This window comes from Rhinolophus sinicus, linkage group LG04 (genome assembly GCF_036562045.2).
Source record: "Rhinolophus sinicus isolate RSC01 linkage group LG04, ASM3656204v1, whole genome shotgun sequence".
NCBI lineage: Eukaryota > Metazoa > Chordata > Mammalia > Chiroptera > Rhinolophidae > Rhinolophus > Rhinolophus sinicus.
The window spans coordinates 178,935,505-178,963,439 of record NC_133754.1 but is presented as its reverse complement, the minus strand read 5'-3'; the positions used below and the strand labels follow the sequence as shown (position 1 = coordinate 178,963,439).

Here is a 27,935-nt window from a genome sequence, read left to right as displayed (position 1 = left end):
CTCCCTGGTTCCCTCCCACAGAGGCTGGACCTGGGCAGGAGTGACAGGAGCCGCGGGATGCCGATGGCCTTGAAGCTCGCTCACCCCTACAACAAGCTCTGGAGCCTGGGCCAGGACGACATGGCCATCTGCAGCAAGCCCCTGGCCATCTCTCCCGAGAAGCCCTCCGCCCTGCTCGGGAACTCCCCGGCCCTGCCCCGCCGGCTCCACAACCGGGACAGCACCCTAAACCTCAGCGACAAGGAAGTGGCACCCACCCCCACTCCGGGCACCATCACCATTCCCCGGCCCCAGGGCAGGAAGACTCCGGAGCTGGGCATCGTGCCCCCACCTCCCACCGCCCGCCCGGCCAAGCTGCAGGCTGCTGGTGCCGCCCTCGGTGACTTCTCATCAGAATGGCTGCCGGCCGAGCAGGAAACACACGCTGCCCCGTTCCCCAGCGCCGCCTCCCAAGGCAGCACCGAACTGCTCCAGCCACTCAGCCTGGGCCCAGGAGCTGCGGCCACTAGCAGTGATGCTCTGCTGGCCCTCCTGGACCCACTTCACACAGCCTGGTCTGGCAGTACCCTTCCCCCAGTCCCTACAGCCCCAAATGTAGCCCCCCCATTTACCCCCCAGTTCAGCTTTCCCCCCGTGGGGACCCCCACCCCATTTCCACAGCCATCCCTCAATCCGTTTGTCCCATCTATGCCAGCAGCACTGCCTGCCATGTCCCTGGTCTCCACACCGGCCGGGCCTTTTGGGGCCCCTCCTGCTTCCCTGGGGCCAGCTTTTGCCCCCAGCCTCCTGCTGTCCAATTCTGGCTTCTGTGCCCCACACAGATCTCAGCCCAACCTGTCTGCCCTCTCCATGCCCAACCTCTTTGGCCAGATGCCCATGGGTGCCCACACCAGCCCCCTGCAGCCACTGGGCCCCCCAGCTGTCGCCCCTTCAAGGATCCGAACGTTGCCCCTGGTCCGCTCCAGTGCCAGGGCTGCCGAGGCCAAGCAGGGCCTGGTCCTGAGGCCTGGAGACGTCCCCCTCCCTCCATCCAGGCCCTCACAGGGCCTGGAGCCAGCACTGCAGCCCTCTGCTACTCAAGAGGCCAGAGACCCCTTTGAAGATTTGCTACGGAAAACCAAGCAAGACGTGAGCCCGGCCCCAGCCCCGGGCTCAGTGGAGCAGCTCAGGAAGCAGTGGGAGACCTTTGAGTGAGCCAGGCACTGAGGGCTGCGCACCCCTGCGGCTCCAAGCCGGCCCTGCTTCCCCTGCCACTGTTGCTACCCAGGTTCCTGGTGGGAAGGGGTGGGACCCTCTCTGCCGCCCCCCGCCCCCTCCATACTGCTCATGTCTGAGGTCTGGCTGCTGGAGAATGGCACCACTTCTGGTCTGGGAATCGACCCAGTTCCGGGGGCCCGTCCCACCCACCACCACCCCTCCCCAGCACCCATTGGGTTTTGCACTAAAGAGGTCAACTGGGCCAGCGATCGCCCCAGACCAGCCCTACCCACCTTCCCCCTGGAAACCTCCTCGGGGCCTCTCCTCTGAGCCCTGCCCCCTGTGCTGACTGCAGCACAGCCCTGGACACCCCACCTCGATGGACACAGGTGTCACTGGTACCTTCTGTGTGAGCACGAGACTCACACAGAGTTTGAAGTAAGGAGCCCCTCCCGGGCTGGAGGACCACCTGGAGAGGCGTTTCCAACCCTCTCTAGCAATACTCCTTTGTGAGTCTTCACCCCACCCCCAAACTTCAGCTTTCTGGCTGGGTAGGCATTTAGGGGCTGAGGGATCCTTGAGATCCCGCGTGGTGGCCAAACCTCGCCCTGCCAGCCCTGCTTGGGTGCTGGGAGCGCCAGCACCTGCGATTTGTAGAGGGAAATACAGCAACAGGTGAGCCTGAGTGCCTCGGAGGCTGGGGCCAGGCCATTGTCTGGGCTCTCCTGGTCTCCCGTGTTTCTGTCAAATGGGGTTCAGCGTCTTGTTGCGTGGGATGGATGGGACAGAAGTAAGCAGCAGGCACCCAGGTTCCAACTGGGAGGCCAGCTTCACGCCACAGACTGACTCAGGAGTTCCAGCTGCCTGGGCCCCTGGGTCAGGAAGGCACTGGGCTCTGAGCCCCTTCTCCAGACCGCGGGGGAGCGGACAGGCTTGGCTTCTTGCAGCCTGGAGGCAGGAGGGCTAGGAGCCACCCCTCCCTGCCCCCCTGGCCTGTGATTATCTTATCGCCAGCAAAGAAATTCCTGAGGCCAACGTCACCAAAGCTAAATTGAAATGTTTTGTTACTGTTTCTTTTATCTTTCTTTTCCTTTTTACTTTATTGATTTGATGAATCTTGAAATTGACTCCTTTCAATAAACCAAATTGAAATATGGCCCAACCATTTAAGAAAACAACCATCTGAGACATGCAGGAAATTGTGAGCATTTTGACCTGATTTCTCATTTCCTATTTGTGAATGGTCACAGTCTGAGAGGTGCTGATGGGGCAAAGGGGTCCCTGGAGGTCCCCAGAACCCCAGGGAGCTTTGTCAGTGTCTGAGGGGCTGGGAGGCCACCCCGTGTCCAGGTCAGTGAGACCTGGAGGGCTGGCTCTGAGGTTCGCTCCAACATAGGGTGTGACACGGGGTTTGACACGCTGCTGGCCCAGCACACAGCTCCTGAGTCAGTCATGGCCCCTCAGGCACATCTTCCCTCTAAATCTCGGGACTGTTCTCTGGCTGTTTGGGAGAGGGGTGGGAGGCACGTCACGTCTGGGCCGTGTGGGTCCTTCCAGGACACTCTGGTGTTTCCATACAGATTGCAGTTCTACCCATCCTGGACAGACTCCTGAACCCATGGGGGATGGGACAGCCCAGCTGGTGGGCAGGGTCAGTCCAGGGGTATTGGGTGGCTGCAGGGAAGCGGGCCCACCCTGTGGTCTCCCTGCTATGCTGGGGGCAGGTGGCACTGCGGTCTCCTCTTGCCAGACTGAATCAGCAAACACAAGGATGAATTTTGTGTGTGCGTTCAATAAATTCTTCTTGGGGAGAAGGCTGGTATCCCTGTGTCCTTGAGGAAGGTCTCGGGGGGGAGGGGGGAGGCCTCAGCCAGCTTCAGCACCCCCTTCTGTAGAGGAGCCAGGCTTAGAGCGGCAGGGTAGGATTTGACCCTTGACCCACTCCCAAGCCTGTTTCCATTCGGGCCTCGGCCTCCTCCCCTCCCAGGCACCATGGGGATGGGCTGGTCCCAGGCCTACTGGGTCCATGGAGCAGGGCTGCAGGTCACCAATGGTGTGGAGGGTGCCCAGGCCCCAAGAAGGAACAAGTTCAAGGGGACCCCTGAAGTGAACTCCACATATCTCTCATCAGCGAGGGCAGAGCCTCAGAACCTGCACTTCTGTTGGAGGCTGTGTTGGGGAGATCTGGGCCAAGCACCCAGAGTGAGCGTTAAGCACACCTACCCTCTGGCCTTGGTCCCCCTCCCCAGGCTGCCCTTGAAAATGACAGGTGCCCGAGAAGCAAGAGACAACATGGGGCTTCCCGAAAAGAGTGGCCCCGCTTCTATACGTTGAGGTCCCACATAAAGTTCCTTAAGGAGTGTGCAAGAAAAAAGGTTGGCCACACCCGTGATTTGAACCGACTGCAGAGCCGGCTGTGGCTGAGCTGTGGAACCAGAGCTTTCCTCCCACACGTTCCCGGAGTCATGGAGAAAGCTGGGGGAAAGGCGGTCCCGCCTCCTACAAGGTAAGGACCAATCAAGCCCCTTAACCTAGTACCCAGGGCCCTTCCTGTCCCAGCCTCTGCTTACTGCCCCACCCCATCTCAGACCCCCCATCACCACATGGCCCACCCCACATTTGACTCCTGTGCCTCCAGGAGCTGGGTAAAGTCAACCTCCAATCTAAGAGTGTAAAGAGGGAAAACATAAAAGTAAAGAGGCCTCCTGGCCTTGGCAAGTTAGCACGGGAGGCACTGGACTGGGAAACAGGAAGGACAAAAAGGCACATCTCCAGGTCAGGGACAAAGGGACTGTGTAGCTCTGAGGAGGCCAGGCCCTTGGGCAGGTGCCCCCCTGGGATCAGAGATCCCAGTGTGATGGCATCACCAGGGAAGAGGCTGGAAGCAAAGCGGCAAGTTCTCCCCACATCTGTGTGTCTGCAGGACCAGCGTTCTCAGCACAACTCAGGGCCTCCTGTGAGTCCTCTCCAGGAATCCTCCCAACTGCCATTTAGAGGCAACTGGTCTGCAGGTGACGGGGTGGCCTTAGAGAGGACTCACCAGCTGGTATCAGAGCTGGGGAGCCAAGGGCGGGGGGAGGGAAGGGTTGCTCCTTCATTCTCATCGCCCCCCAGGGAGGCCCTTTTCCCCACTCTTTCCCTCAACTCAGGCCAGGGAGGGAGACAACTGTTCCTGACACGTAAAAGGACAAGGCAGACAGCCCTTCACAGCAGACCTGGGTTTAACGACTTCGCATTCTTTCCCTGCGGATCCTCACAACAGCCTTGTGAGGTAGGCAGGGGCTGCTCTCCCCACTCTACAGCTGCCAGACCCTAAGGAGGGAGGGGCTGCATGGAGCCCAGACCCCCACACAGCCCATCCACTGCTCCTCGTGTCTGCCCTGGCGGTGGTTTGTTCCCAGGTGGGCCTGGCTCTGGCACAAGGCAGAGACAGATCTGCCTGAAGCAGCATTTGTTATGGGAACCCAGAGCCCACCTGGCTTCTGGCTATGGCCTCCCCTTGATTTCCCAGCTGCCTCCAGGACAGGGTCAGCTTCCCGAGGTGGGAGAAGATGCGGGAGCTGGGGCTTTGGTCCTTGGGCACGCCCTGGCGAATGTGCAGGCTGGGGTTGCCCCTGCCCCGGAGCTCTGCAGGTTGCTCCACAGCCCGGCCACCCCCTCCGATGGCCTGCACCCACTACACAGTCATACAGACACGTCCTCGAGCCCCGTCCAGCCCACTCACACCTGTATCTGCAGATCAACAGTCCCCAGGTACACACACACCTTGTACACACACTCCTGAACACATCGTGTGTGCCCACGTGTGCCCCTGCCCTGCACAGCCACACACCTGCTGAGCAAGACCCGGCAGGTCCAATGGCAATGTCCACCACCTCGCCAGGCCCCTCTCTGCTGCCCTGAGTGCTCCCCTTGTCCTCAGTCCCACGAGGGGGCAAAGGCAGGGGCTGCCAGCAAGAGGGACACTTGCCCAGCAGGTATCCTGTGTCCACAGCAGCTCCCCAAGGCCCAGAAGAGGCAGGCCACTTCCCCACAGGCTCCTGGAAGTGGCCTCCTTAGGTCTCCAAGTAGAAATCATTCATGACCTTGTGGGTGCTGGAGCTGGCAGCCAGGTGGCCTAGATGAGTCTCTCCTCGGGCGGCACCTTGAGAACACTGTCCATCTCCAGCCGTGCCCCGGCCACCTCCTGCTGGCTCGGGCTGTAGGTGCCCTCTGACTGGCGACGCTTTCTGGCTGCCAGGATCCCTGAGAGGAGGCCCAAGAGGAGGAGGAGGAGGCAGGCGCAGGCTGCAGGCACTGCCACCTCCAGCAGTGGGAATGGCAGTGGTAGCGGCAGGCCCTTCTGTAAGAGAGGTGACAAGGGGCCTCAGATGGGGGTAGGAGGAGGCGAGGAGAAAAGGGGACACAATCAGAGCTAGTAACTGGCTTCCTTGGGAGGTAGTGAGAGACCCAGGCCTGGGGGTATGCAAGCAGGTGGCAGGAGCTACCTGTGAGAGCCACTGCAAGGGGATTCCTGTATCACAAAAGGGTTCTGCCTAGAAGGCGAGAAAACACACTTTCTGAACACCTAGTATGAGCTAAGCACAGTGCATGGGACGTCACATAAACCTTGTGATGGTGTGATGAAGTGACAGTGAGGACACCCTGTCACTTCCAGGAGCACAGGAGTCGAGTTTATTTTGTCCACTGGTGTTTCCCAAAATGCCCAGAGCAGTGCCTGCACATTAGGCACTGGACAAGTAGGTGAGAAAACAGGCTTTGCACAGATTCTCCAGACACGTGACTAGGTGGTGGCAAGCCAGGACTGGCACTCCTCCGTCTGCCCCCATTGCCACACCACTATTCTTCAGACTCAGATTCCAGATGGAGGTCCTTCTGTCACAGGCCAGGCTGGGCCTCAGTGCCCGGCCTTGCCATTTGGCCGCCTCCTCCCCACAACAAAGTCATTCAATCTGAGGCAATGGGGACCTGATCCTTCCCCCACCCTGAAGGGTGACCTGGTGTTTTAAACAGACTGACCTGGCTGGTGATAAGTTCAGAATCCAGCAGGGCCAGCCCCCCACAACCAGGGAGGCTCAGACTAGGCTTGGCTTTAGGGGACCCTTGTCTCTGTCTCTCCAGACTCCCAAGATGCCCCCATCAAAGACTCTACAAGGTTGGGATTCTAAAGTCCCAAGTCACAGGATTTCAGAGCCACAGGTATCCATCCCTCTGTCCCAGGAGGCCTCTCAGACCACGGTGACCCACCCCCCAGCAACCAGCCCTGAAGAAGGGTCCCAAGGCTGTAGAGAAAAGTTGGTCCCAGCCCCAAGTGGACATCACCAGCCTCTATCCTGGGCACTTCTGGGGGAGCTGTAAAGCCATTTCCTCCCTCCACCCTGGGGGGAGGTTGGGTAGGGGAGCCAGAGGCTGTAAAAGTTCAACTTGAAAGGAAACATTCCCCAGAAGCAGAGGGGATTTGCAGGTTTATGACGGGGCTGCCAGAAGCCTGTGGAGATCAAGGCTCCTGCCCAGGCCTCTGCCTGCATCCCCTCCAGCCAGCACCCACTGCGGGCTCACTGCCTGCTGGGCCTGTAGGGCCTGCCCCTCCTTTGGTGGGGAGGGGGCCAGAAGGAGGTTCAAGCTCAAGCTGACTGGGGCCCCTCTTCAGCTGAGCCTCCCTGTGGTCAGGGGCTGCTACCTTCATGGTGGCCAAACCCAGTCTGGCTCAGAATCTTGGGCTCCTCTAATCTTCCTCCTCTAGAATCCTGCTTCCGAAACCACTGGAGATTACAGGCTCTTGTGGTCACCAACCTAAATCCCAGAATTTCAAAATCCTTTGGGCCCTGAATCCTGTCTCAGATTGGACTTGGACGATCCCAACTGTTTCACTGCCAGTCCCCAGAGGGATGGTGGGGGCTCCCAGGCTCTCCCTAGAGTGGAAATGCCTCAGTGTTGGGGGGCATGGAAAGGACCTGAGTCTCCCTCTCCTGCTGCTGCCCACCCCACCACGGGGTTGGTCCAGGAACAGCTCCACAGGTGCTGTGCACACACATCCCCTCCCTGCCAACATCATCTAATAAAGTCCCAAACGGGGCACCCCCAACCCCTCAGGCACTACTCACCACCACTTCGCAGAACTGGCCAGAGAACCGTGTGCCACAGATACATTCATACACCCCACCAGCTGCCCGGCAGGTGCCCCCATTCAAGCAGGGGTTGGCTGCACAGGGGACCTGACACCTGGGAAGCAGAGAAGAGGGAGACATAGAGAAAGCTGCTCCCTCCCACGCTGCCTCTTGACCCCACGCCCACCCCGCTTTATTTAGCTCCTCAAACCCCATCCACAGGCATCAAAGCTCATGCATCCACTGTCCCCATGCACTGTCCTCACCTAGCTGTGCCCTGCAGGTGACTGATGCTGCATGTGGTCTCCATCACCTGCCACCCTCCTGGGCCCCGCATTCATGACTGAGAGTGGCTCACTCCACCAGAAACACGGGAGGGCCTGCTGTGTGAAGGCCCTGACCGTGTGAGGGCTGCTGGGTGAGGGCTGCCGACTCCGTCTGGAGTGGGCCCAGAACCTTCACCTTTACAGTCTCCCAGGTGGGCCTGACTCAGGTGAGCTTCACAAGGGACTCTAAGGAACACCACCAGGCAACTACTTCCCCACAGGGGCCTGCATAACAGAGGATGGTCTTGGAAGCCCCAGAAGGAAAGAGCTGGAGTGACAGGTGAACTGTCTGGGACTGTGAGGACAGTGAGGGCTCAGAAGGTGAGCACCCCACTTCGCCTGCCATGCGCACGCCCCACACTCACTGGGCCCCCCAGGCCTCAGCCCCCACACCCACCTCTGGCCAGCAAAGCCCTCCTGGCAGCTGCAGTTGGCACCCCGAGGCCCAGCCTCACATGGGCTGCCATTGAGGCAGGTGAGATTCAGGCTGCATTCCTCTGGCAGGACAGGCAACCTGGGGAGAAAGTACAGAGGCTGGAAGGGCTAGATGCCTGGGGCCTGGCGCGCACGCCCACCTTGTGACGACAGGTCACCTGAGCCTCTGTGTTGTCATCTGTGGAATTCAGGGCCCATCTCCTGCAGACCCCCGGTACCAGTCATGAAAGTGGTGTGTGAGAGGCACGGGGTGAGAGGGCTGTCACTCTGCTGCTCCAGCCCCATCCCCCCAGGGGTTCAACCTCTAAACCCAGGCTGGGAATCTTTCCCATGGCTGAGTCCTTGGAGAAGCTGACAAAATGAAGACTCTCCTTGGAACAAAAGCACACACCGAAACATAAAATTTGGGCCTGATATTCCTTGGGGGTTAGGCAGGGAAGTCAGGCCTCCACAGACAACCCTCCATGAGCTTGGCTCCAAAGGGAGTGGGGCATCAATTCCATACTGAATAGGGGACCATCTCACTCCGCCCACAACCCAGGGGATTAATGGGAGTGAACTCAGTGGTGGCGGCTGAGTTTTCTTCCAAGGCCAGCTCTCGGTTAACCACCCGCCTTCCCTCCTCTCCGCGCCCCACCCTCCTCAGATGACAGCAATGTTTATCTGAAATTCAAATTTACTGGGTGTCCTGTATTCTATCCGGCAAGTCTAGGGGACTGTGGTTCTGTTTCACAGATGAGAGCACGGAGACTCAGAGAAGGGACGCGGCCGGCCCACAGCCCCAGTGCGTGGGCAAGCTCTCACATTCTCGGTCCCGCCCACCGCCCCGGGGTTCCTGCCCTCCCTTCCCACCTCTACCCCGGGTCACCCACCGACCCCGCGGGCCCCGCCACCGCACCTGCAGCGCGGCCCAGTGAAGCCAGGCCGGCAACGGCACTCGAAGCGGCCATCGGGGCCCGCGTGGCAGCGGCCGCGGACGCAGGGTGCTGAGCTACACGGGTCGGCGCGGGCCTCGCAGTGCGGGCCCTCCCAGCCCGGGCCGCAGGCGCAGGCAAAGGAGTCGAAGAGGTCGCGGCAGTCACCGCCGTGCAGGCAGGGCGAGGGGACACACACGGGTTCGCCTAGGCAGCCGAGGCGCAGGGCCGGCGCTCCGGGCCAGGCCGAGAAGTGCTCTCGGGTGCCGGGGGCCGCGCCGGGCCGAGGGCGCGCCAGGGGCAGCGGGAGGCCGCCGACCGCCACGCGGCCCAGGCAGCCCGTGAAGTTCTCGGCCAGCAGGATGCGGGCGGCGCCCGGGCCTCGCAGGAAGGCCAGGTCGCCGGCCAGGCCTCGGAGCGCCACGGGCGTCGCCGCGCCATCCAACCACAGCAGCCAGCGTGATGCAGTGGCCGCGGGGCGCTCCATGGCCAGGCTCACGCGGTGCCAGGCGCCGTCGTCCACGCGCGGCCCAGGCGCGGGCAGGACCGCACCGGGCGGGCCGTGGCCGCTGTGCACGCCGGCCGCCAGCGAGCCGTTGCGTATCGCCAGCCAAACGGCGGCAAAGGCGCCCGCGGCAGCACGCAGCAGCCCGGCCTCGGAGTCGCGTGTGCGGAAGGCAAGTGAGAGGCCGCTGAGCGCGGGCCCTGACGATGCGTTGTGCCCACTGAACGCGACAGCGGGACCTTCGCGGAACGTGGCTTCAGCCACACCTGCAGGGAGTGGAAACGTCGGTGATGGCATACCAGCACCCACCCCACTCCAGCCCCAGCGCGCGGGTGGTACCATCTGCCGCCCCACTACCCCTCCTCCGGCCCATCGAGTGGCGGGCACGAGTGGCTACCTGTTATCTAATGCCAGGAACTGCGGCCCCGCCACCGTCGCTTCCACCCTCACAATTCCCTACACCCAGACTGCCCTCCGGGACGCAAACCAGGTAATAATACCCCGCCTTCCCCCGGAAAAATCGGCCCCCTTCCCTCCTCGGTCAGTTGCCTCCTCTCTCATCACTGAGGCTTAATCTTCACTGCTGTTAAGTCATCTTTTTTAAATGCAGATTTTTGAGATGTTGATCATGCATTTTAATGAAAATGAAACGCAGTCAGCTCTTTAAAATGCTAATCACGTCCTTCACCTGCTTAAAACCCTCCCGCGGCACCCCGCTGCCCTAGGGAGAAAGACCGGAGCCCTCTGGCCTAGCATTCAAGGCCCCTGGCAACCTCTCCACCCCAATACCTGTGCTCGTGTTGTAGTTGTTCTCATAAAACTCAGGGCCTTTCCCCCTCCCAGAAATGCCCCTCCCTGTGCTGAGTCAGTCTTATTTGCTCTTGAAAACCTAGCGAATGCTCCCTTCCTCCAGAAAGCCTATCCCTCTGGATGCAGTGGCCCAGCCACACTAGTGTGGAACGGTTGGCATCCTGGTCCACTATGAGCTTTGAGGAGAGGGGTGGGATCTAACCCAGCTTGGGAGTCCAGCACCCAGCATGTGAGCTGCCCAGGGCACACACTCACAGACAAAGCCATCAGGGACCTCCTCACAGGTGGCAGGCAGGAGGCAGGGCTGGCCAGGACACCACAGCTGCTGGGCACACGTGGGCCCCGTGAAGTTGGTAGGGCAGATGCAGTGGAAGTCATTCCAAGTGACCAGGCAAGTCCCACCATTGAGACAGGGGTCAGGCTGCAGGAGAATCAGGACAGGGATTGGCTCAGGCCTGGGGTAGCATCAACCCACCATAACTATCATTGCAATGGTTCTTAATTGAGCCCCTACTATAGACACGTTACCTCCTCACAAACAGTAAGGAAGTTACTGTCACTGTGTTTCCCTGACAATAAGACCTGGCCGACCATCAGCTCTAATGCGTCTTTTGGAGCAAAAATTAATATAAGACCCGGTCTTATTTTACTTTAATATAAGACCAAGTCTTTAATATAATATTATATAATATAATATAATAATATAATACTGGGTCTTATATTAATTTTTGCTCCGAAAGACACATTAGAGCTGATTGTCTGGCTAGGTCTTATTTTCGGGTAAAAACGTCATCTCCGTTTTACAGATGAAGAAACTGAGGCCCAGAGAGAAGCCACTTGCCTGAGTCACTCAGCCAATAAATAGAGGAGCCAGAGTTCCCACCCAGGCTATTCCAATTCCAGGGCCAGTGCTTTGTTCGTGAGCCAAGGGGGTCCCTGTTCCCCAAGCAGTTCCTGCATAAAGTCTTAGACAGCACTTGCCTGGGTCAGGGGGTCTGTCTCAGACAAGCACTGGGAGAGAGGCATGGGGACCACCTGAGGGCAAGGGGAGCTGGGCCAGAGAGATAAATATGAATCCTGCACTGTTACTCTGAGGGGGACCTTGGGCAGGGTGCTTTCCTCACCAGTAGAAAGACATGCTAACCCCGGAGACACAGGCTACCCACCCTTTTTCCAGAGCACTCACACTGCACATGTCCTCAGAGACACAGCCCATGGTGAGGTTCCAGGACTGCCTGCTGCCCAGCTCGCTGGGCTGGCTTGAGTTCCCCAGTGACGGTGGGAAGAAGGGCAGGTGGAGGTCATTGAGTCGCAGGTCCTGGAGGCAGCCTCGGAAGGGCCCACCCCAGGGGTGGGCGTCAGCAGGGAGGAGCCTCCCACCCACGTGCACCTGCTGCCCTGAGCCCTGCAGCTGGTCAGGCCCGAAGCTGAGTGTCACCAAGCGGCGGAGCCCGTCATCCCAGCGCCCAGGAAGCACCAGAGCAGTACGGCCCCGCACCTCCACCTGGATCTGGCCCTCGCTCAGGAAGACTGTCAGTCCAGCCACTGAGTCGTTGGCAAGCTGGAGCAGCAGGCCAGCAGGTTCCCGAGTGCGGAGCAGGAAGGACACAGTGAGGTTGGGGCCTGGCAGCTGGTGGAGCAGGAAGGAGGCAGAGCTCAGGGTGCCCCCCAAGCCGAAGGTGGCAGCAGGAACCTCTGCAGAGAGAGAGGGAGCCAGGCATGAGACCTGGGGCTGGGGGGAGGCACAGCCTCTGCCATGGGGCCCCCCTGCCTTGCTCCTCACCATAAGCACATGTGGGACCACTATAGGGCCGGGGGCACTCGCAATGGAAGTGAGTCCACAGGTCCACGCAGACCCCTCTGTGGGCACAAGGCGGAGGCTGGCACTGTTCACGGCGCTCGCAGTCCAGAAGGACATTGTCCCCAAGATCCTCAGGTAGCAGGAGGTGCCCATCCACATGTACGTCCTGGAGGCAGCCTGCAAAGGCTACGCCACCCAGCTGGACAGAGCAGAACCCGGCAGGCGTCGGAGCCATGGAAGCTGTAGGACCTGGGACCACAGGGCTGGAGGCCACACAGAACGTGGCAGGGCAGCTCTCATGCCAGAGCCGCAGCTCCAGGACCCCTAGGCGAAGCGTCACCTCCACTCGGTGCCAGTGACCATCATTTAGGGCCAGGTCTGGCAACCTCAGGACAAGTACAGCGTCACCGTGGCTCCAGAGTGTGGCCTGAAGTGTGGTCCCCACCAATGCCAGCTCCAAGCTGACATGGGTATCAGTGCGAGTAGCCAAGGCACCAGCAGGTACTGTAGTGCGAAATCTCAGTGCCAGACCCAGGGAACCACCAGCAGATACTGATGCCCGCACAGGGTTCCCAGCCACTATGGAGAAGGTGGTATTCTGGCCACAAAAAGATCCATGGGTACCAGGTGGGCAGCGGCAGACATAACTGTGGACTCCAGACTCGAAGGTAGGGATGCAGGTGGCAGCCAGTGGACAAGTGTGGCCCTGGCAGCCGGTGAGCTGCACGGAACAGTCATGCCCACCCCAGGCCTCCAGACACCAGCAGATGTAGCCTGCCACAGTGTCATCACAGGTCCCACCGTGGAGGCAGGGCTCCGACAGGCATTCGTCCACATCTTCCTGACATGTCAGGCCTTTGGGAGAGACATGACCAAGGCTCAGCACCCAACACTGGAACCACAGTCTCGATCCAAAGCTTGCATGCCTCTTGGGACGGGGACCTCATTACCTATCAACCAAATCAATTCCCAATTCCCAAAGGATTTCTCATGGTCCTCTGACGTCCCCCGAGGCTGGAATCCAACATACCCCTTTCTCTATAGTGTCTGGTGAGTCTCTATGCCCTGTGGATTCAATCCCCTAAATACTCTGCAATCCATCCTTTCTCCCACCTCACTTCACCTGCTTCACCAGCTCCCTGGACCACAGTCTAGCGTCCTCCAATTTGTCTGACTTCAGAACCTCATCTACCATCAATCTCCACTAGCAGCCAGAGATCTATTTCTAAAGGATCACCTGGCCAGATTCCTCTGCTGCTTAAGGTCCAACCACTCACCCTGGCCTGCGAGATCCCTCATAGGCTAGGCTCTACCAGGTACTCGTCTCGCCTTGCTTCCTACAAACCTTCTACTGCTTGTTCCTCTAAGCTTTTCCTGGAAAGACCTGCCTCTGGGGCTTTGCTCATACTGTTCCATCTGCTTGGAATGCCTCATCCTCCACTACCCTGCCTTTCAAACTCCTAGTCATCCCACAAAGGCCAAACTCAACGGGCCAGTCCCCTAGGAATCTTTCCCTGACTCCTCACCACAAGCTACTGTGTCACTCCCAACTCCTTGCCCACTCCCAGGCACAGCACCCCAGAACCCTGTGTTGATAGTACCTATTTACTCAGCTGAGAGCTCTTCCAGGGGCCAGACTCCGTCCTTGGTACCCAGCAAAGAGCCTAGCATGGCTTTTGTGGACAGAGTGATGAAACGGAGGAGCGAGTGAAGGCGGGTGTGCACATCTGTGGTTCTCCGAGTAGCCCCCAGGCTCTAACCTCTCAGGCCCCCTGCCCAAGGCTGTGAAGGGGCCACCTCATCCTCCCCTCCAGGAGCTCCCACACCAGCTGCTCTGGCCCCAGCTCTTGTCAAGAGGCCACAGTCCCACCTCAGCTCAGCTAGAGCCTCCACAAAACAACTAAGACTAGCCCTGCCCTGCATCCCAGCTGGAGGAACCTGGGCCCAAAGAAGCCACAGGATTTGAATCCTGGCCCCAGAGGGCCCACAAACAGCAGTCTCCTTCTGAGGACAGCTGGCTCCCCCACCAAAGCCACAGTTCTCCATACCTGCCAGGAGCCACATGCCCCTTAGGAAGGTCCACAGAGCCCGCGGCCCCATTGCATTTCCCCACAGGCTGAGAGAGGGGGAAATGCAGAGCTCCCTGCCCGGCGTCCTCCTTCACAGCCAGCTCAGGAATGCCAGGCACTGGCCTCCCTCACGCCCAGCACGACCCAAAGGGAGGACGGGGGTGGACAGTGGCAAGGAGCCCAACCCCGTAGCCAGGGTTCCCCTCCTCATCCCTGACCTTAGAAGTCTTACCTCCCCCTCCTGCTGACACACTGGGGAACTTCTCTAAAGCCTCCATCGCCTCATCTGTAGGACGGGGATTTAAACCCTTACCTCCTGGGGCTGTGGTGAGAATGCTCTTCAGAGGCAGGGCGTGCTTGGTGGGCTCACCGTGTGCCAGGCACCTGTGGGGCAGGACTCAGGAACTTTTGCCCACAGGGGCAAAAAGATGGACTTTCAGGGCCCCCAAGGGAGTTGGCCGCCCAAGGGTGCAGACAGTGAGCTCCAGTGTCTTTGGGGGGGGGTGAGAGTGAAAGGGACGGTGATGCTCACCACCTTCTTTCCCTGGGCGGGGGAGCTGTCTGTGCCCAGGCACCCTGCCAGGGAGAGGAGGCAGTGTGCCTGAGCAGGAATGCGGGCTGTGTGGGGGAAGTGTCACAGGCATTCCAGAGGAGGCAGGGACACTGGGTGAGTGTGTGAGGAGCTCCTTGGGTTCACCAGCAGCTGAGTGGAAGGATGTCTATGTGTCTGTGCATCTGCTCTCCCCAAGGCTTTCTGCACCCACAACTCCTGCCCAACAGGCCCCAGTTCCCCAAAGGTCAAGCTCATCCTTCTCCAGACACTGCCTGCCTCCAGCTATCCATAATACGCCCCTCCTTTTTCATCCTCTGTCCTGGCCAAACTGCCTCTATCCTCCTGCAGGCCCCTCGGCCTCTGCCCAGCCCTTTGATGTCGGGTGTCTCGGGCTGTCATTGCCCATTGCTCCGCACATTGTCCCAGACAACCTCGACCACCCACAGCCACAGCTGCCAGGATTACACTCCTCACCCTCCATCTCTGCCTCCAGCCCAGGCCGTCTCCTGGGCCCCAGACCCCAGACCAACCAGCCTCCCCCCAGGTTCCTCTCTGGGGTGCTCCACAGACACCTGGAGTTAGTGTGGACATCGTCCTCCACCCAACGTCATCCAGGACAGAAACTCAGCCGGCATCCCTGACCCCCCCATTCACACCTGGGTACCCCTCAGGACCTGTTGGCTGTCCCTCCTAAATATCTCTCAACCTAATTGGTTCCCTCCATTCCCACCTCCAAAGCCCAGGTCCCAGCTCGGTCCCTCTTAGCTATGACCTGGGCCACTGCACTCACCTCTTCCCTAATTTCCATGCCCCTCATCAATCCTGCCTCCACGTATCAGCCAAAGGAAACTTCGCACCCCTGGCCCACCAACTCCGACCTTGTCCTGCCCCAGTGCCCACCCCATCCCCAAGCACCTGTGTAGCCATTTGGACAGTGACACTGAAAGCCATTGGGCAGGTCCTGGCAGCGGCCTCCACTGAGGCATGGCCCTGAGGCACACTCGTCCACGTCCACGCTGCAGTCGTCCCCTGCAAGAGGCCCAGCTGTGGTTCCCACCCGTGCCCTCAGAGCCAAGAAAGGCCCATTGTATAGCTAGGGAGGCTGAGACCCAATGAGAGGAGCTTGAACCCAGCCCAGCATCCCTCGCTGCATTTGGACACTGGCAGACCTGCTATCCTGGAAGCGGACAGAGAACTCACCCTCAAAGCCCGGCGGGCAGCGGCACAGGAACCCCGCAGCATGGCGGAAGCTGAAGGCGCCGGGGAAGGCGGCCTGGATGCCCCCATAGAGGGCCGGGTCGGAGCGCTGCAGACACTGGCCCCCGTGCTGGCAGGGTCCTGCCGCACACTCGTCATCGTCCACCTCGCACTGATCGCCGCTGTAGCCTGGGGGACACACATGTGGGCATCAGGTCACACAGGGTCACAGGGCAGTACCCCTCCCCTGCCGCCAGGCAAGCCCTGGACCAGGCTGGGACAACAGTTCAGGATATGGTCCCGCGTACTCTGAGGGAGGGACACATACAGCACAGTAGGAATGACCATGGCAGGCGTCATCAGCTCAGCATCATCTTACTATTACTAGCAACCACCTTGCACGTGCCAGGCGATGTGACAAGGCTTCGTGAGCTTTACACCTTGACCCGCCTCACCACAACCCTGGGAGCGGGTGCTATGATGAGCCCTACTTTGCAGATCAGGAAACAGAGAAATTGCAGTCACGTGCACACCCTCTGCTTGGTCCACTAAGGGCGCGTGCGCACAGGGGCACACCGAACGGGCCGCCCCAGGCCGCGCCCACCCCGCCAGCCCGCGCCAGCACACGCACACACGCACCTGGCCAGCAGAGGCAGCGGAAGCTCCGGAGGCCCTCCAGGCAGGACGCGTTGTGCGCGCAGGGCGCCGACGCGCACTCCAGCACCTCCTGCTCGCAGTGCACGCCCTCGTAGCCCGTGTCCGCGCAGTCGCACCGGAACCTGGAGCGAGCCGCGCTCAGCTGCAGCACCCCTGCCTCCACCGCGTCCCCCACCCACCCCGCAGCCTCTCCACCTTTGGGCACCAGGCTGCCTGCTCACCCGTTGACCTGGTCGTGGCACACGCCCCCATGCGCGCATGGCTGACTCTGGCATTCGTCCAGGTCCAGCTGGCAGCTGGCGCCTCCGTAGCCCGGCGTGCATACGCAGCGGTAGGAGCCCACCCCGTCCAGGCACGAGCCCCCGTGCAGGCAGGGCGACGAGGCGCACTCGTCAACCTCCGCCTCGCAGGTCAAGCCTGGACAGGGTCGAAAACAGAGAGAGTGTCACCCAGGCCGACTCAAACCTGCTCCACTTACAAGGCGTGGAAGGTGAGGATCCAGAGAGAATCCCTGGGTCCATTCATCCAGAGCAGGTGTTTCTCGCACCAGCAGTGGTACGGGGGTAAAAACAAGACAGACATCCCTGCCGCTTGAGCTCACAGCCTTCTAAGCCGGGAAATGGGCATAGGTCAGTGTTGACTAGATGAGGACCGCTTTTTAACTTGATAAACTCAACAGTGAGAAAATACTGGATCCTGTGGAAACAAGAGCCAGGATATTGGCCTGGGAAATTGGGAGTCAGGGAAGGCTTCTTGGAAGAAGAGCCTTTTGAAGGACGAGGGTGGTGCATTCACTGGACTAGGAAGGGAGCTGTGTGAGCAGTTGGATTCCAGAGAGACTGTTGGTAAAGACCTGACTGGGGCCAGGCGTGATGCCCTAGGGCAGGGTGCAGGGAGTGCAGGGAGCTAGGGGGAGGGTGGAGGCGAGGCAGGGGTGGGAGGTGACGGGGCCTTGGGGGCCGGTAACACAATCTGGGCTTATCTGAAAAGTTTTAAGCAGCTGAGGTACACGGTTCTATCTGCATTTTAGAAAGCTCAACCTGCTGGCTTTGAAGAAGGTGTAAGGATGGACCCCGGAGAGGGACATATGCGGCAGGAGATGCTGGAGTAAGGTAAGCAACGCCTGGCTTTTCCTGCATTGTCTTGCCTTTACAACTTAAAGTCCAAGTCCCGGGAACCCTCTCAGTCTCGGTGACACCCAGATGACTGGGTGGTCCTCAGGGGAGGTGGCTGTGCAGATGAAGGGAGGTTGAGAATCTCAGTGTGGAAATGTACTGCTGAGTTCATCATGGAGCCACCATGTGATTGTAGACTCCGGTGGCCCTGCCCCTGCCCCCTAAGTGGGATTGGTCATGGAGGGCCAGGAGCCCAGCTGGCTCCAGCTGGAACCTTACCCCCTCCCCGCCTCAGTGAGCACAAAACACAGCCCCTCCTTCCCGTGACCCCCCACTCTTCCCGCCCCAGCCCCACTCCCACCCTCTGTGCCAGGGGGAGCCAGGCCCAGGCTGCCTGGAATCCTAACCTCCCCCGCCTGGCTGGGAACGGAAGGAGGAGGAGAGAAATGAGTCATGGCAGACGCTGCCCCCACTCACATCTACAACTCATCCAGAATGTGTTACCCAAAGTGTCTGAGCACCACACATCCAGGTGCACACACACCTGCTGGCACTCACACACGTACCGTACGTTTAGCACAGACACATTCAGTGAGCACAGACACTTGCAAATACTGGCAGACACATAGGCCCGTTACGTGACCCCACTCGCATATACATAACTAACATATCCAGACACAGAGACTCTCAAATGATGAGAGAGACCCATGGAACCCATTTCCAGAGTTCATTTTCATCTGTGTGCTAAGATCCATCTCTTCACTGTAAGCCCCCACCCCCAGTCTATGCCCATTTCTCTGAAGTGACCTCAGACTGCCTTCTGCCCTCAGAGCGTTGTATGAATTCAGGGTTGAAGTGGAACCCGGAGTGTCTATACCACAGGCCCCCAACTGTGCTAGACCTAGACTCCTCGCAGGCTGTCCCCAGCTTGCCCTCCTTCCCAGGCGGGCACTCCGATGCTCTGGCCTTGGAGCATGGATGGGACTGGGATACGAGCATCCTCTGGAAGAGGGAACTCGCGTTTCCTCAGTGCCAGCACTTGTATATACATTGTCTTCCATGTCCCACTGGAGAAGCAGGGGTGTGTGTCTACATTACAGTTTGAACAAGATCACCAGTGTCTGTGCTAGAGCTTTGAGGGCTACATGGAAGGGAGGGGATCCACTTCACAACCTGAACCATCCCAGGGTGCTCACACTCTAGAACGGTCAGATGAACCGACTGTCTACCATATAGCCCAACATAAGTCTGGAGTGAGTAGATGCTAGAAATACTGTCTAGCTATGTCCTCATTAAAGGCAAACCAGGCACGTCTGCACTGTATTCCCATCAGGGATGCCTGAGGGGTGTCTCCACCCCTAGCACCAAGCAGAACTCTAGAAGGGTCTGAACTAACATGTGTCTAGTGCTTGTTACGTGCCAGGCACCACACCAGTACTTGCACGTCCATGCTCTCATCCAGAGCTGCCAGGTCAGCCCAAGAAGCATCAACTCTGTAGCAAGACCCAGAGTGGCTGTACCCTAGAGCTGCCAGGATGCTCGGAGGGCATGTGTGTGTGTGTGTCTGTACTGAAGTCAAAGCTGAATTTGTGACTTCACACTCTGAGCCACTGATGGAATCAACATTACAGACCTCCTCCAGGGATAGCCAGGGCCATTACCTGCATAGCCAAGGGGGCAGTGGCACTCGTAGCGATCAGCCAGGTTGCGGCAGGTAGCTCCGTGGTGGCAGGGCCGGGATGCACATTCATCGATGTCCAGCTCACAGCGCGGACCCTGGAACCCAGGCACGCAATAGCAGCGGAAGTGGTTGGGATCTGGACCCTGGGGCACACACAGAGCACCGTGGTGGCAGGGCTGGGTGGCACAGCCCTGAGGCTCCGTGGGCCCACATGTGTAGCCACCACTCTCCGTAGCCTGGCACTCGGTTCCTGGAGTGCATGGGTCTGAGGCACAGGCATGTGGTATCGCTGAAGGTACCGTTCCTGCAGAGAGAGGACACTGGCTGGGCAGGGGGTCCCGGGACACGCCCCTCCCCGCACTGGCCCATCCCAGACCTGGGAGACAGAAAGCAGCAGGGATTTGTCTATACTCAGCAGGACAGAGGGAAGGCCAGAGGCTCTGGGTCCCAACAGGCTATACACATCTGCACCCGGAACAGGGAACAGTTTCAGGAGCACCTCCATAGCAGAGAAACAGGACTTGGGCTGCCTGGCTCCAGCACAGGGTTATCAAGCGGACTCTTACCCTGTGAGCTCTGTGCTCCACTGTCTCAGCGCCCTTTGAGGCAGGCTCTGTCACGCCCATTTTACAAGAGGCAGATCGAGGCTCAGGACAGAAAGTGAGGGCTTGCCTGAGGCCACACAAATAAGTGCTGGGACAGCCTTCCAGATGTGTCCACTTGTTTCACCTCCACTGGGTCTCCTCTGGGTCTCTCGTCTGTGGCCCACTCCCTCTCAGAAGACCCAGGATGAGGGCTCCTGCCACTGCCCCCTCCGCTGCTCCTGCTGGGGGTCTGGTAACTCCATCCATGCGTGAAATTGGAGATGGAAGACTTCAAAGGCCCCTCTGCCCCCCTCCTCCCACCCTGCCTGGCTGGCCTGGGAACTTCTCCCAGGATACCTGGCCCTCACTGGACCCCCATCAGCAATTGTCTGAGCAGCCGGCCTGGCCAAGATCACAGGGTACAGGGCAGGTATTGAGACCTGCTGACAACACCTGACTGCATTGCTGTGCTGCCTGCCCCCTCTGTTAGAGGGTCACCTCCTGATCTGGAAGCCAAGCCACAGGGCCAGCCTCACCCCTTCCTCGCTCCCAGCCTGTCTATGTAACGCTGGGGTGAGGACTCAGGCTTTGGAGTAAAACAGCCCTGGATTCAGATACCAGCTCAATTACTAGCTCTGAGACCTTGGGCACGTGGTTTCTCCTGCTGAGCTCCATTTCCCAGTCTGAAAAGCGGATGATACTAGTTGGTGCCTCACAGGATGTATTAGGATTCAGACTCGGCTACTGCAGTCAAGGGCCCACTCGAAGGAACTCAGTAAGTGATGGGGGAGGAGGAGCTGCCCATGAGCAGGAGGCACCCCCCACCTGGCGCTCTGAGAGGCGCCCCTTCCCCATCAGGTTGTCATCCAGACACTAACCAGGCCCTGCACCTCCCCTCCCCCACCCTGGTGAAGACCCCCAGATAAGGCTCTGCGGCTTCTCAGACGTCATCCACATTCCACTCAGCAGGGCTGTCCACTGGCTGACCCCCACGCTTCGCAGCCAGGGCCAAGCAGGATAGGGGACAGAGTGATGGAGATACTGATCAGTGGACCAGAGGGAGAACCCGGCAGGCAGTCCCCCCGCCCGAGCCCCCAGAGCACCCAGTACAGCTCAACACAGCTCACTCACTCCCAGACCAGGCGGCCCTAGTGCCCACCCAGGGTCAGGCATGTGGCAAGGGGACAAAGAGTCTGAAACACTGTCAGGCCAAGAGGACCTTCGAAGGCTCTGGGTGCCACAGACCCTCTCTGCCCACTATTCCCCTCCCCAGCTCGGGACATCCATTCTAGCCCCTCCCCCAAGCATGGTCATTGGGGTGAGGCCAGGGGCCCCCTGGGCCTCTCCGAGGAGCTTATGGGCAGCCCGCCCTCCCCCCGCCCCACTCTGAGCCTCCGTGGCTGATCAATTTAGAGCCAGGTCCCCGAGGCTTAGATGCTCTGATGGGGGTGGGAAGATGGTCTGATGAGGGTGGGAGTAAATGGTGCTCTCTCAGGAAAGGACACAGGTATGGGGACCGGACAGACCAGGCTTGTATCTGAAATGCAAACGATGTGGGGTGTTGTGAGGAGCCACCCAGGTGACATGAGTGAAGCCCTGAAACCCCGTGGGCCCTGAGGGAGGACTCTGGCCATTGTGATCAGGGTCTGTGACACAGCCCTGCTCAGGAGGAGGAGCTCAGTAATCAGAGCTCCCGCGGGAAGGGCCCTGGCTGCTGGGTCTTGTGCCAACAGGCCCTTCTTTTAATCTCAACAAGGCACCGCCCGTCATCTGTGTGGCCCAAGGGACCCCACCCCAAACTGGAGCTTTGCCCCCTTCCCCATTTAGAGACCTCTATTTCAGAGCAGATGGGACCAGGCTAGGGAGACAGCTCCTGGGGGGAGTGGGGAAGGTGCTTTATTTCTGGGAGCAGGTGGACCGTGACCCCAAATCAGTTGGAGTCCCAGGAGCCAGTCCAGCACTGGGAGGAAGGGGTTCCTCCAGTCAGAACCAGGCAGAGAGGGAGGGAGCTGCCTGTCCCAGGAGGCATGCAATAGCACCCAAGCCTGCACGTGTGGGACAACCATCTCTCACGTAAACTCAATCTTTGCATTTACCTGAGGAGGTACCGTTATTCTTGTTTTACAGTTAAGGAAAGGGAGGCTCAGAGATGAAGCACAGCCCAGGAGGGCTTGGAATCCAAACCCAGGTCTGGCTGTTGCAGAGTGACCCAGGGCAGGGGCCTGTATTAAGAATACCCATTCCTGGACCCCCGTCCCCTCCAGATCTAGAGGGTCAGAACTGCTGGACCTGGGGCCCAAGAATCTGCATTGCAACATGCTCCGTGGGGATTCCTTTGCACACTGAGGCTTGGGAACCGCTGACCCAGGGTTCTCTCTCCCAGGAATGAGCCCAGGAGGCCAGGGCAGTCCAGGGCTGAGAGGCGAGGTGAGGGTGGCAGGCAGAGGAGGGACTGTTCCCCTGGCCAGGCTGGAGGGGCGTGGCCTGTTGCCAGGGTGACGAGGGGCCTGTGCTTATCTTTACAAATCCTTCCTGACCTCTCAGGCTGCCTGGGACGACCTGGCAGGGGAGGGATTAACTGACACCCGCCCCTCCCCTCGCTTCGGACCTGCTGCCCTGTCCTGGGAAGGCCCAGAACACTCCTGGAAGGGAAGCTTCTCCATGGGAAGGACAGGGTTACAATGACAGCAGCCATTCCCTGAGTGCGTACTACGTGCTGCAGGCTGGGCTCTACATCTTGCATCCATGATTACATTATTGTATTGATTCACACTGAAAGAGGTGGGTGCTGTTAAACAAACTTCTGTTTTTCTAGCTCAGAATGGTCATAGACTTGCCCAGGATCATCCCTCAAAAAGCTAAGAATCAGATCGTCTCCAGACATCTGAGAGATCCACTTGGCAAACTCTAAATTGCCACCCGTGGACTGTCATTCCAGCCCAGCCTCACCCAGGCACTGGCAAGAGTCTCTCTCCAAAGGCTTGCACAAGAGTAAGAATGGAGGTTCCAGCATCAGCCTGGGCAGAGGCAATCTTTCCTGTCTGTGCAGAATCCAGCTGTTCGCAATCCCACTGGGCATCAGGCCTCACTCCACGCTTAGTGACTCCTACTTTCTGGGCACTTCAAACGGGCCTAGTGATAACTGCCAACAACTGATGGGAAGCGTTTACTGAGGATGCGTTTTGGGGAAGCTTCTGGTCTTGACAAGATAAAAAAGACTATTTCTAAGAAGCAACCCAAGATCTCCTACGATGTGTTTGTTGGCTCCTGATATAAAGAAAAAGCACTGTTCATCTAATATCATTTGACCCTAAGGCTTGGGCTGAATAACAGTCTAGGACAACACAGTAGGGTTTATAAACACTGCCTCAGAGCCACCAGAAAGGCTCCATTATTCTAACAAGACAGGAAAGTGTGGAACACTCTTACAAATGTTTACCCCTTGAGATTAAAAGGCATAATTTTGATAACAGTAATCACAACAGTAGTTGTCACGGATTCACAGCCTACCTGGTGCCACTGGCACCTCCCAGGGTTCCCACACGGTGGTCTCAGAGCACGGGGGCCAAGGAGGCACTTCCTGGAGTGAGGTTAAGGGAGCAGGTGGGGCTCCAGCCTGGCCGCCCAGCAGGCCACTTTTAACTGCATCATTTGTAACTATTAGTGGGCTTCCAGCTTCTGTCTGAAATTTCCTTTGGAACTGGGCATTCCATGTCAAAGCTAAGCTGGAGAACCGCTGCATTTTCTCATCACATTCTGGGGACAGCGCTGGGACTTAGCTGGTTCGTCCCTTCAGATGGAGGCACAGAGAAGTACATAGACCTCTGTGACATGCCGGCCCTGCCACCTACCAGCTTTGTGACTCTGGGCAAGTTCCTGACCCTCTCTTGGCCTCGTTTCCCTTCTCTGTAAACTGGGTGTATCAGAGCTGACCTCATAGGGCTGTGGTGAGAATTAAATTCGATCGTGTTAGTCCAGTAGCATAGCACCTGCCACGTAGTGGCTGCTGGTATTTTTTCATTCAACAAATCTTTACTTGGGTACAAACACTGACTCTCCAACAAATCCTGACATTGGGACATATGTGTGTGTTCCTGTGGTCCCTGCTGTCCTGCAGGCCCCCACCACCCCCCCAGCTCTGGTTGGAGGAGGGGCCAGACTTGGGGACTGGCTTGCTGCCCCTTTGTCAGCCAGGCTCCCTGGCGTTCTGGGAGCGGGAAGGGGTAGGAGAGCCCAGCGTGAGGCATTGTACTCTAAGATGCTTAGTCTTCTCCTAGCAACCAGTGGGGCCTTTGTGGCAGAGTACGCTCAGGATGGAGGGGCCCAGCTCAGGGACTGGCAGGGTGGGTAGCAGAACCAGGGGCCCAGGGCCTCCAGAACCCCCATCCCTTCTGGAATAGAAATTTCTTTTCAAGTGACACAATCCCTGGGCCCTCTCTTCCTGGCAGTCAGGCCTGGGGTACTGGCATCCAGAAATGCTCATGCCTGCAGTGTTCCCACCCCAGCTTTCGGGGATCCCCAGGGAGAGGGGTTCCCTGTACAGAAATCGCAGAGGAAAGGCTGCCTCTGGGAACCCCAGCAGGGCTGTGAGGGGGGTGTACATCAGAGTCCATTCCCTTCCATAACATCGATCTTTGCTTTCACTCTGCCTCGCGGTTCATAGGAATGAGCATATGAGTATCATTGGTGGGTGCCCGCACATGTCGGGGTGTGTGTGTAAGTGCACGTGTGGTGGGTCTACATGTGCCTGTGGACACCTGTTCATGTGGTAGTGTGTGCCCTTGTGCATGCCACCAGTGTGCAGACGTGTGTGTGCACATGTGTATGTGTGTGTAGGGGCAGGTGTGCACTGTGTTTGCAAGTGTGTGTATGTGTGTGTGTGCACTATAGGACAAGGGACAGACACCAGGTCCATAGACCAGGATTTTATGTCCCTCGGTACAGAGAGCAGAGAGCAGGCCCCAGCTCCTCTCACAAGCCCCAGATTTTCCGGGGGGCCCAGCTCATGAGTCCCCATCCCTCTCTGAGCTTCAGTTCCCTCCACAGCAAACCAAGGACCTCATCCTCCCCAAGGGCCCTGCAGAGAGGAGGACATAAAGGCTTTGTGAGCCGGGACCCATGAAAGTCAGGAGGAAGGAGGAAGGCCCCAGGTAGGGGCCTGGGAGGGCTTGACCCCACAGCCTGAGGAGGTGGAGGCTCCCCAGCCTCCGTGGAGCTCAGGCCACCTCCTGCTTGCCTCCTTCCTCCAGCAGTGGTGGTGGGGGCGGGGAACTTCCCAGGCCTGGCTGTGTAGCTATAGTGACCAAGACAAAGTGTCCCCTAGAACCTGCAGGAAGGATTCCAGGCCCCAGCACACGTGAATCCACTTGGACAAAAGCAAAAACTCCTTGGCAAATGGGGTCTGGCTTTGGGAACCCCTTTCAGCTTGGCCTGAGAATGCTAGGGAGGGGACAACAGTTGACACAGTGGTCCCAAGGGCCCAGTCGCTCCCTGAGGATCCCAGAGCACCTGCAGCCCCCAGTGCAGGCAGGGCTATGGCACAAATGGGGGGATGCAAGCAAACACCCGCTCTCCTGGTTCTCCTTCCGTTTCTCCAACACAGTCACTAGGCTGGGGTCTGCTGCCCACCCCAGGGCCCCATGACACAGTTCAACCCACTTGACAACTTACACCCCACAACTCAAACCTGGACACAGCCTACCACACCCAGAAAGCTTCAGACACAACTCACACTCACCCGGTATAGTTCATCCTGCCTCACAACTTCAACACACCCCACCTGTACCCCACAACTCAGCACATGACTCACAACAGAGTCCCCAAACTCAGGCCTCACCACAAAATCAGATTCCCCAGCGCCAACACCCCTCCCAAGACTCCCAGCCCACTCCATTACCCAGGTCACAGCTGGCCCCCAAATCCCCTCACAAAGCCCCCTGACACGCAACAGCCCCCAAGTCCCAGGGCACACGCGCCTCCACACAAGTTCCAGGGGCCTACAACAACGCACCCCTCTGCACCCCACAACTCAGCCCACAGTCAGGCCGGCACCCACAGGGACAGCCCGGGGCCTGGGGTGTCTGCTTTGGGAGACAGACCATGCCCCAACCCCCCAAGGCTTGTTCCCTAACTCACCAGCCAGGAGGGCAAGGGCCGGAGCACAGAGCAGCAGCAGCAGCAGCAGGAAAGGAGCTGGGAGCCTGGGCTCCCGGGTCCCAGGCCTGGCCAGCGCCATGGCAGCACGCCTGCTCGGAGGCTATGGGAACAGGCGGTCTGGCTGGCTCCGCACCCCCCTCTCCCTCCAACCAGCACTAATGCTGTGGACAGAGGCCCAGCCCCTCCCTCCCTCCCCTCCCGCCTCCTCCCCAGCCCAGGCTGCTCCACCTCCAGGATTGTAGAGGAGGGTCTGACCCACCCCAGTCTCCCCAAGGCCCCGGGCTCCAGACAGGCGTCAGGGCCCCTGTGGGTCTGACCTTGTCTCAGTGCCCACCACTCTCTCCCTCCAGACGCCCCACATACCCCCCAACCCCTTCTCCTCCCACCTCTCAGGTTGTGCTGCCTCAGCCTCCTCAGAGAAATGTCTGTTCTGTGGGGCTATTCTTCTCACCAGATGATGCGGCTACTCCCGAGTCCTGCTATCTCACCCTGCTGGACCACCCCCATCTCCTCCCAGCCTGGGCCTCCCTCCCCAGCCCAGGCCTGAGCATCCAGTCCGTAGCCTCCCAGACCTCTGCCTGCTCAGAAGCCCCAGCTCCTCCCACTCAGCTTGTTCCTTCCCAATGCTCCCACCTGAGCAAGGGACCCCCGACCCTGCAGCCTGATGCCTCCTCCCCCTCCTCACATTCAGTCAACCACCAGCTCATGGCAACTCTTTTTTCTCAATGTCCCTTGGTCTCGTGGTGCCATACACAGCCCCTGTCACCATGGCCTTCAGGAAAAGGCTCCTGTCTCCCTTCACCTTCACCAGCCAAACTGCACCTTTTCCGTTTCTCCCCTTTGGCCTAGATCTTCACCTCTGCTGTTTGCGACTCCAGAAACTCCACTGTAATTTAAAGCAGCCCATTCTACTGAATGGTAGCTCTCACTAAGCAAGCTTTCCTGCTCCCCTGCTGGGAAGTCTTTCCTGTTGTCTAACCTCACAGTCTCCTGCTGCACTTGATGTTTGCTTGCTCCAGGCTGGAGAGGGCAACGTTGTTTGGATGGAGAGGAGTTCTTCAGGGGACCTAGACCCAGGAATCCTGGTCATCCCAAAGGCACTACAACATCAAAAATCAGCCCGTTCTTCCACTGCCCTCAGCACAGGGGAGGGAGAATCCTCTTGCTGAAGGGCTTCCTTAACTTGGGCCAACTCAGTGACTACGGATTCAGGACACCAGGCCCTATGCTGGGCTCTGCAATGTGTCCCTGATACCCGGAGGGTACAGTCTGGAGAGACAGACTTGAGCAGCGATAGAGGGTGCTCTGGGCTGTGCCAGATGGGTGGGCAATTATCCCCAGAAGTTCAGGGGAGGGAGCAAGGGGCATCGCACAGGGCATGGATGGCTGGTGGTCATACTGGTCCCCCAATCCGGGTAAGGGCTCAGAGAGGGAATCAGAGGCCTGGGGGTCCCCTTGTCCACACCCCTGTCCCGAGTCTTGTTCCCTCTGCGGTGAGGGTTGCTCCTTGATTTCTAGGTCCCTCCTCCCAAATCGCCTTTAATTCCCTGCCTGTCACATACAACACGAGCTGCCCCACCCACATGGAAGTCCCTCTTGACTCCCAGGAAAGCATAGGCCCTTCAGCTAAATAGATCCAGGTTTGAGCCCAACTCTACCGCTGATCATGGAGTGACTTCTGTACAGGGCTACCTTCTCTGGGCCTTAGTTTCCTCATTTGTAAAACGGGAGTAGTAACAGTTCCCACCACGTAAGGTTTTACAATAGACCTCCTTAATACGGTTTTGTTTCTCGCAGCTTCAAAGTCCCATGGTCAGCCGCAGTCTGA

The 27,935-nt window shown here is 58.8% G+C and overlaps 2 protein-coding genes across 20 annotated transcripts in view; one reads left to right on the top strand and one right to left on the bottom strand.

The window, feature by feature from the left end:
- The window catches only part of DENND1A (DENN domain containing 1A), a 467,166-nt gene extending 464,155 nt beyond the window's left edge, over positions 1-3,011 (top strand). For all 18 annotated transcript variants that reach the window (XM_074330989.1, XM_074330982.1, XM_074330983.1 and 15 more), the window contains one exon: positions 22-3,011. In XM_074330989.1, coding sequence (XP_074187090.1) covers positions 22-1,194 — 1,173 coding nt within the window. In that variant the 3' untranslated portion in view covers positions 1,195-3,011. The remainder of the gene's footprint in view (positions 1-21) is intronic.
- Positions 3,012-4,400: 1,389 nt separating this feature from the next.
- Positions 4,401-26,237, bottom strand: CRB2 (crumbs cell polarity complex component 2). Of its 2 annotated transcripts, none has more exons than XM_074330975.1 (13): positions 26,087-26,237; positions 19,348-19,671; positions 16,793-16,988; positions 16,554-16,693; positions 15,918-16,103; positions 15,633-15,746; positions 12,078-12,950; positions 11,481-11,989; positions 10,550-10,715; positions 8,964-9,750; positions 8,028-8,144; positions 7,302-7,419; positions 4,401-5,539 (listed from the first exon to the last, which is right to left on the bottom strand). In XM_074330975.1, exons 1-13 carry the CDS (start codon positions 26,184-26,186, stop codon positions 5,315-5,317), a joined length of 3,855 nt encoding a protein of 1,284 aa, XP_074187076.1. In that variant the 5' UTR covers positions 26,187-26,237; the 3' UTR covers positions 4,401-5,314. The 2 variants fall into 2 exon arrangements, with proteins under 2 accessions (XP_074187076.1, XP_074187077.1); XM_074330976.1 differs by lacking the exon at positions 4,401-5,539 and adding an exon at positions 5,638-6,990.
- Between the last annotated feature and the right edge of the window lie 1,698 nt (positions 26,238-27,935).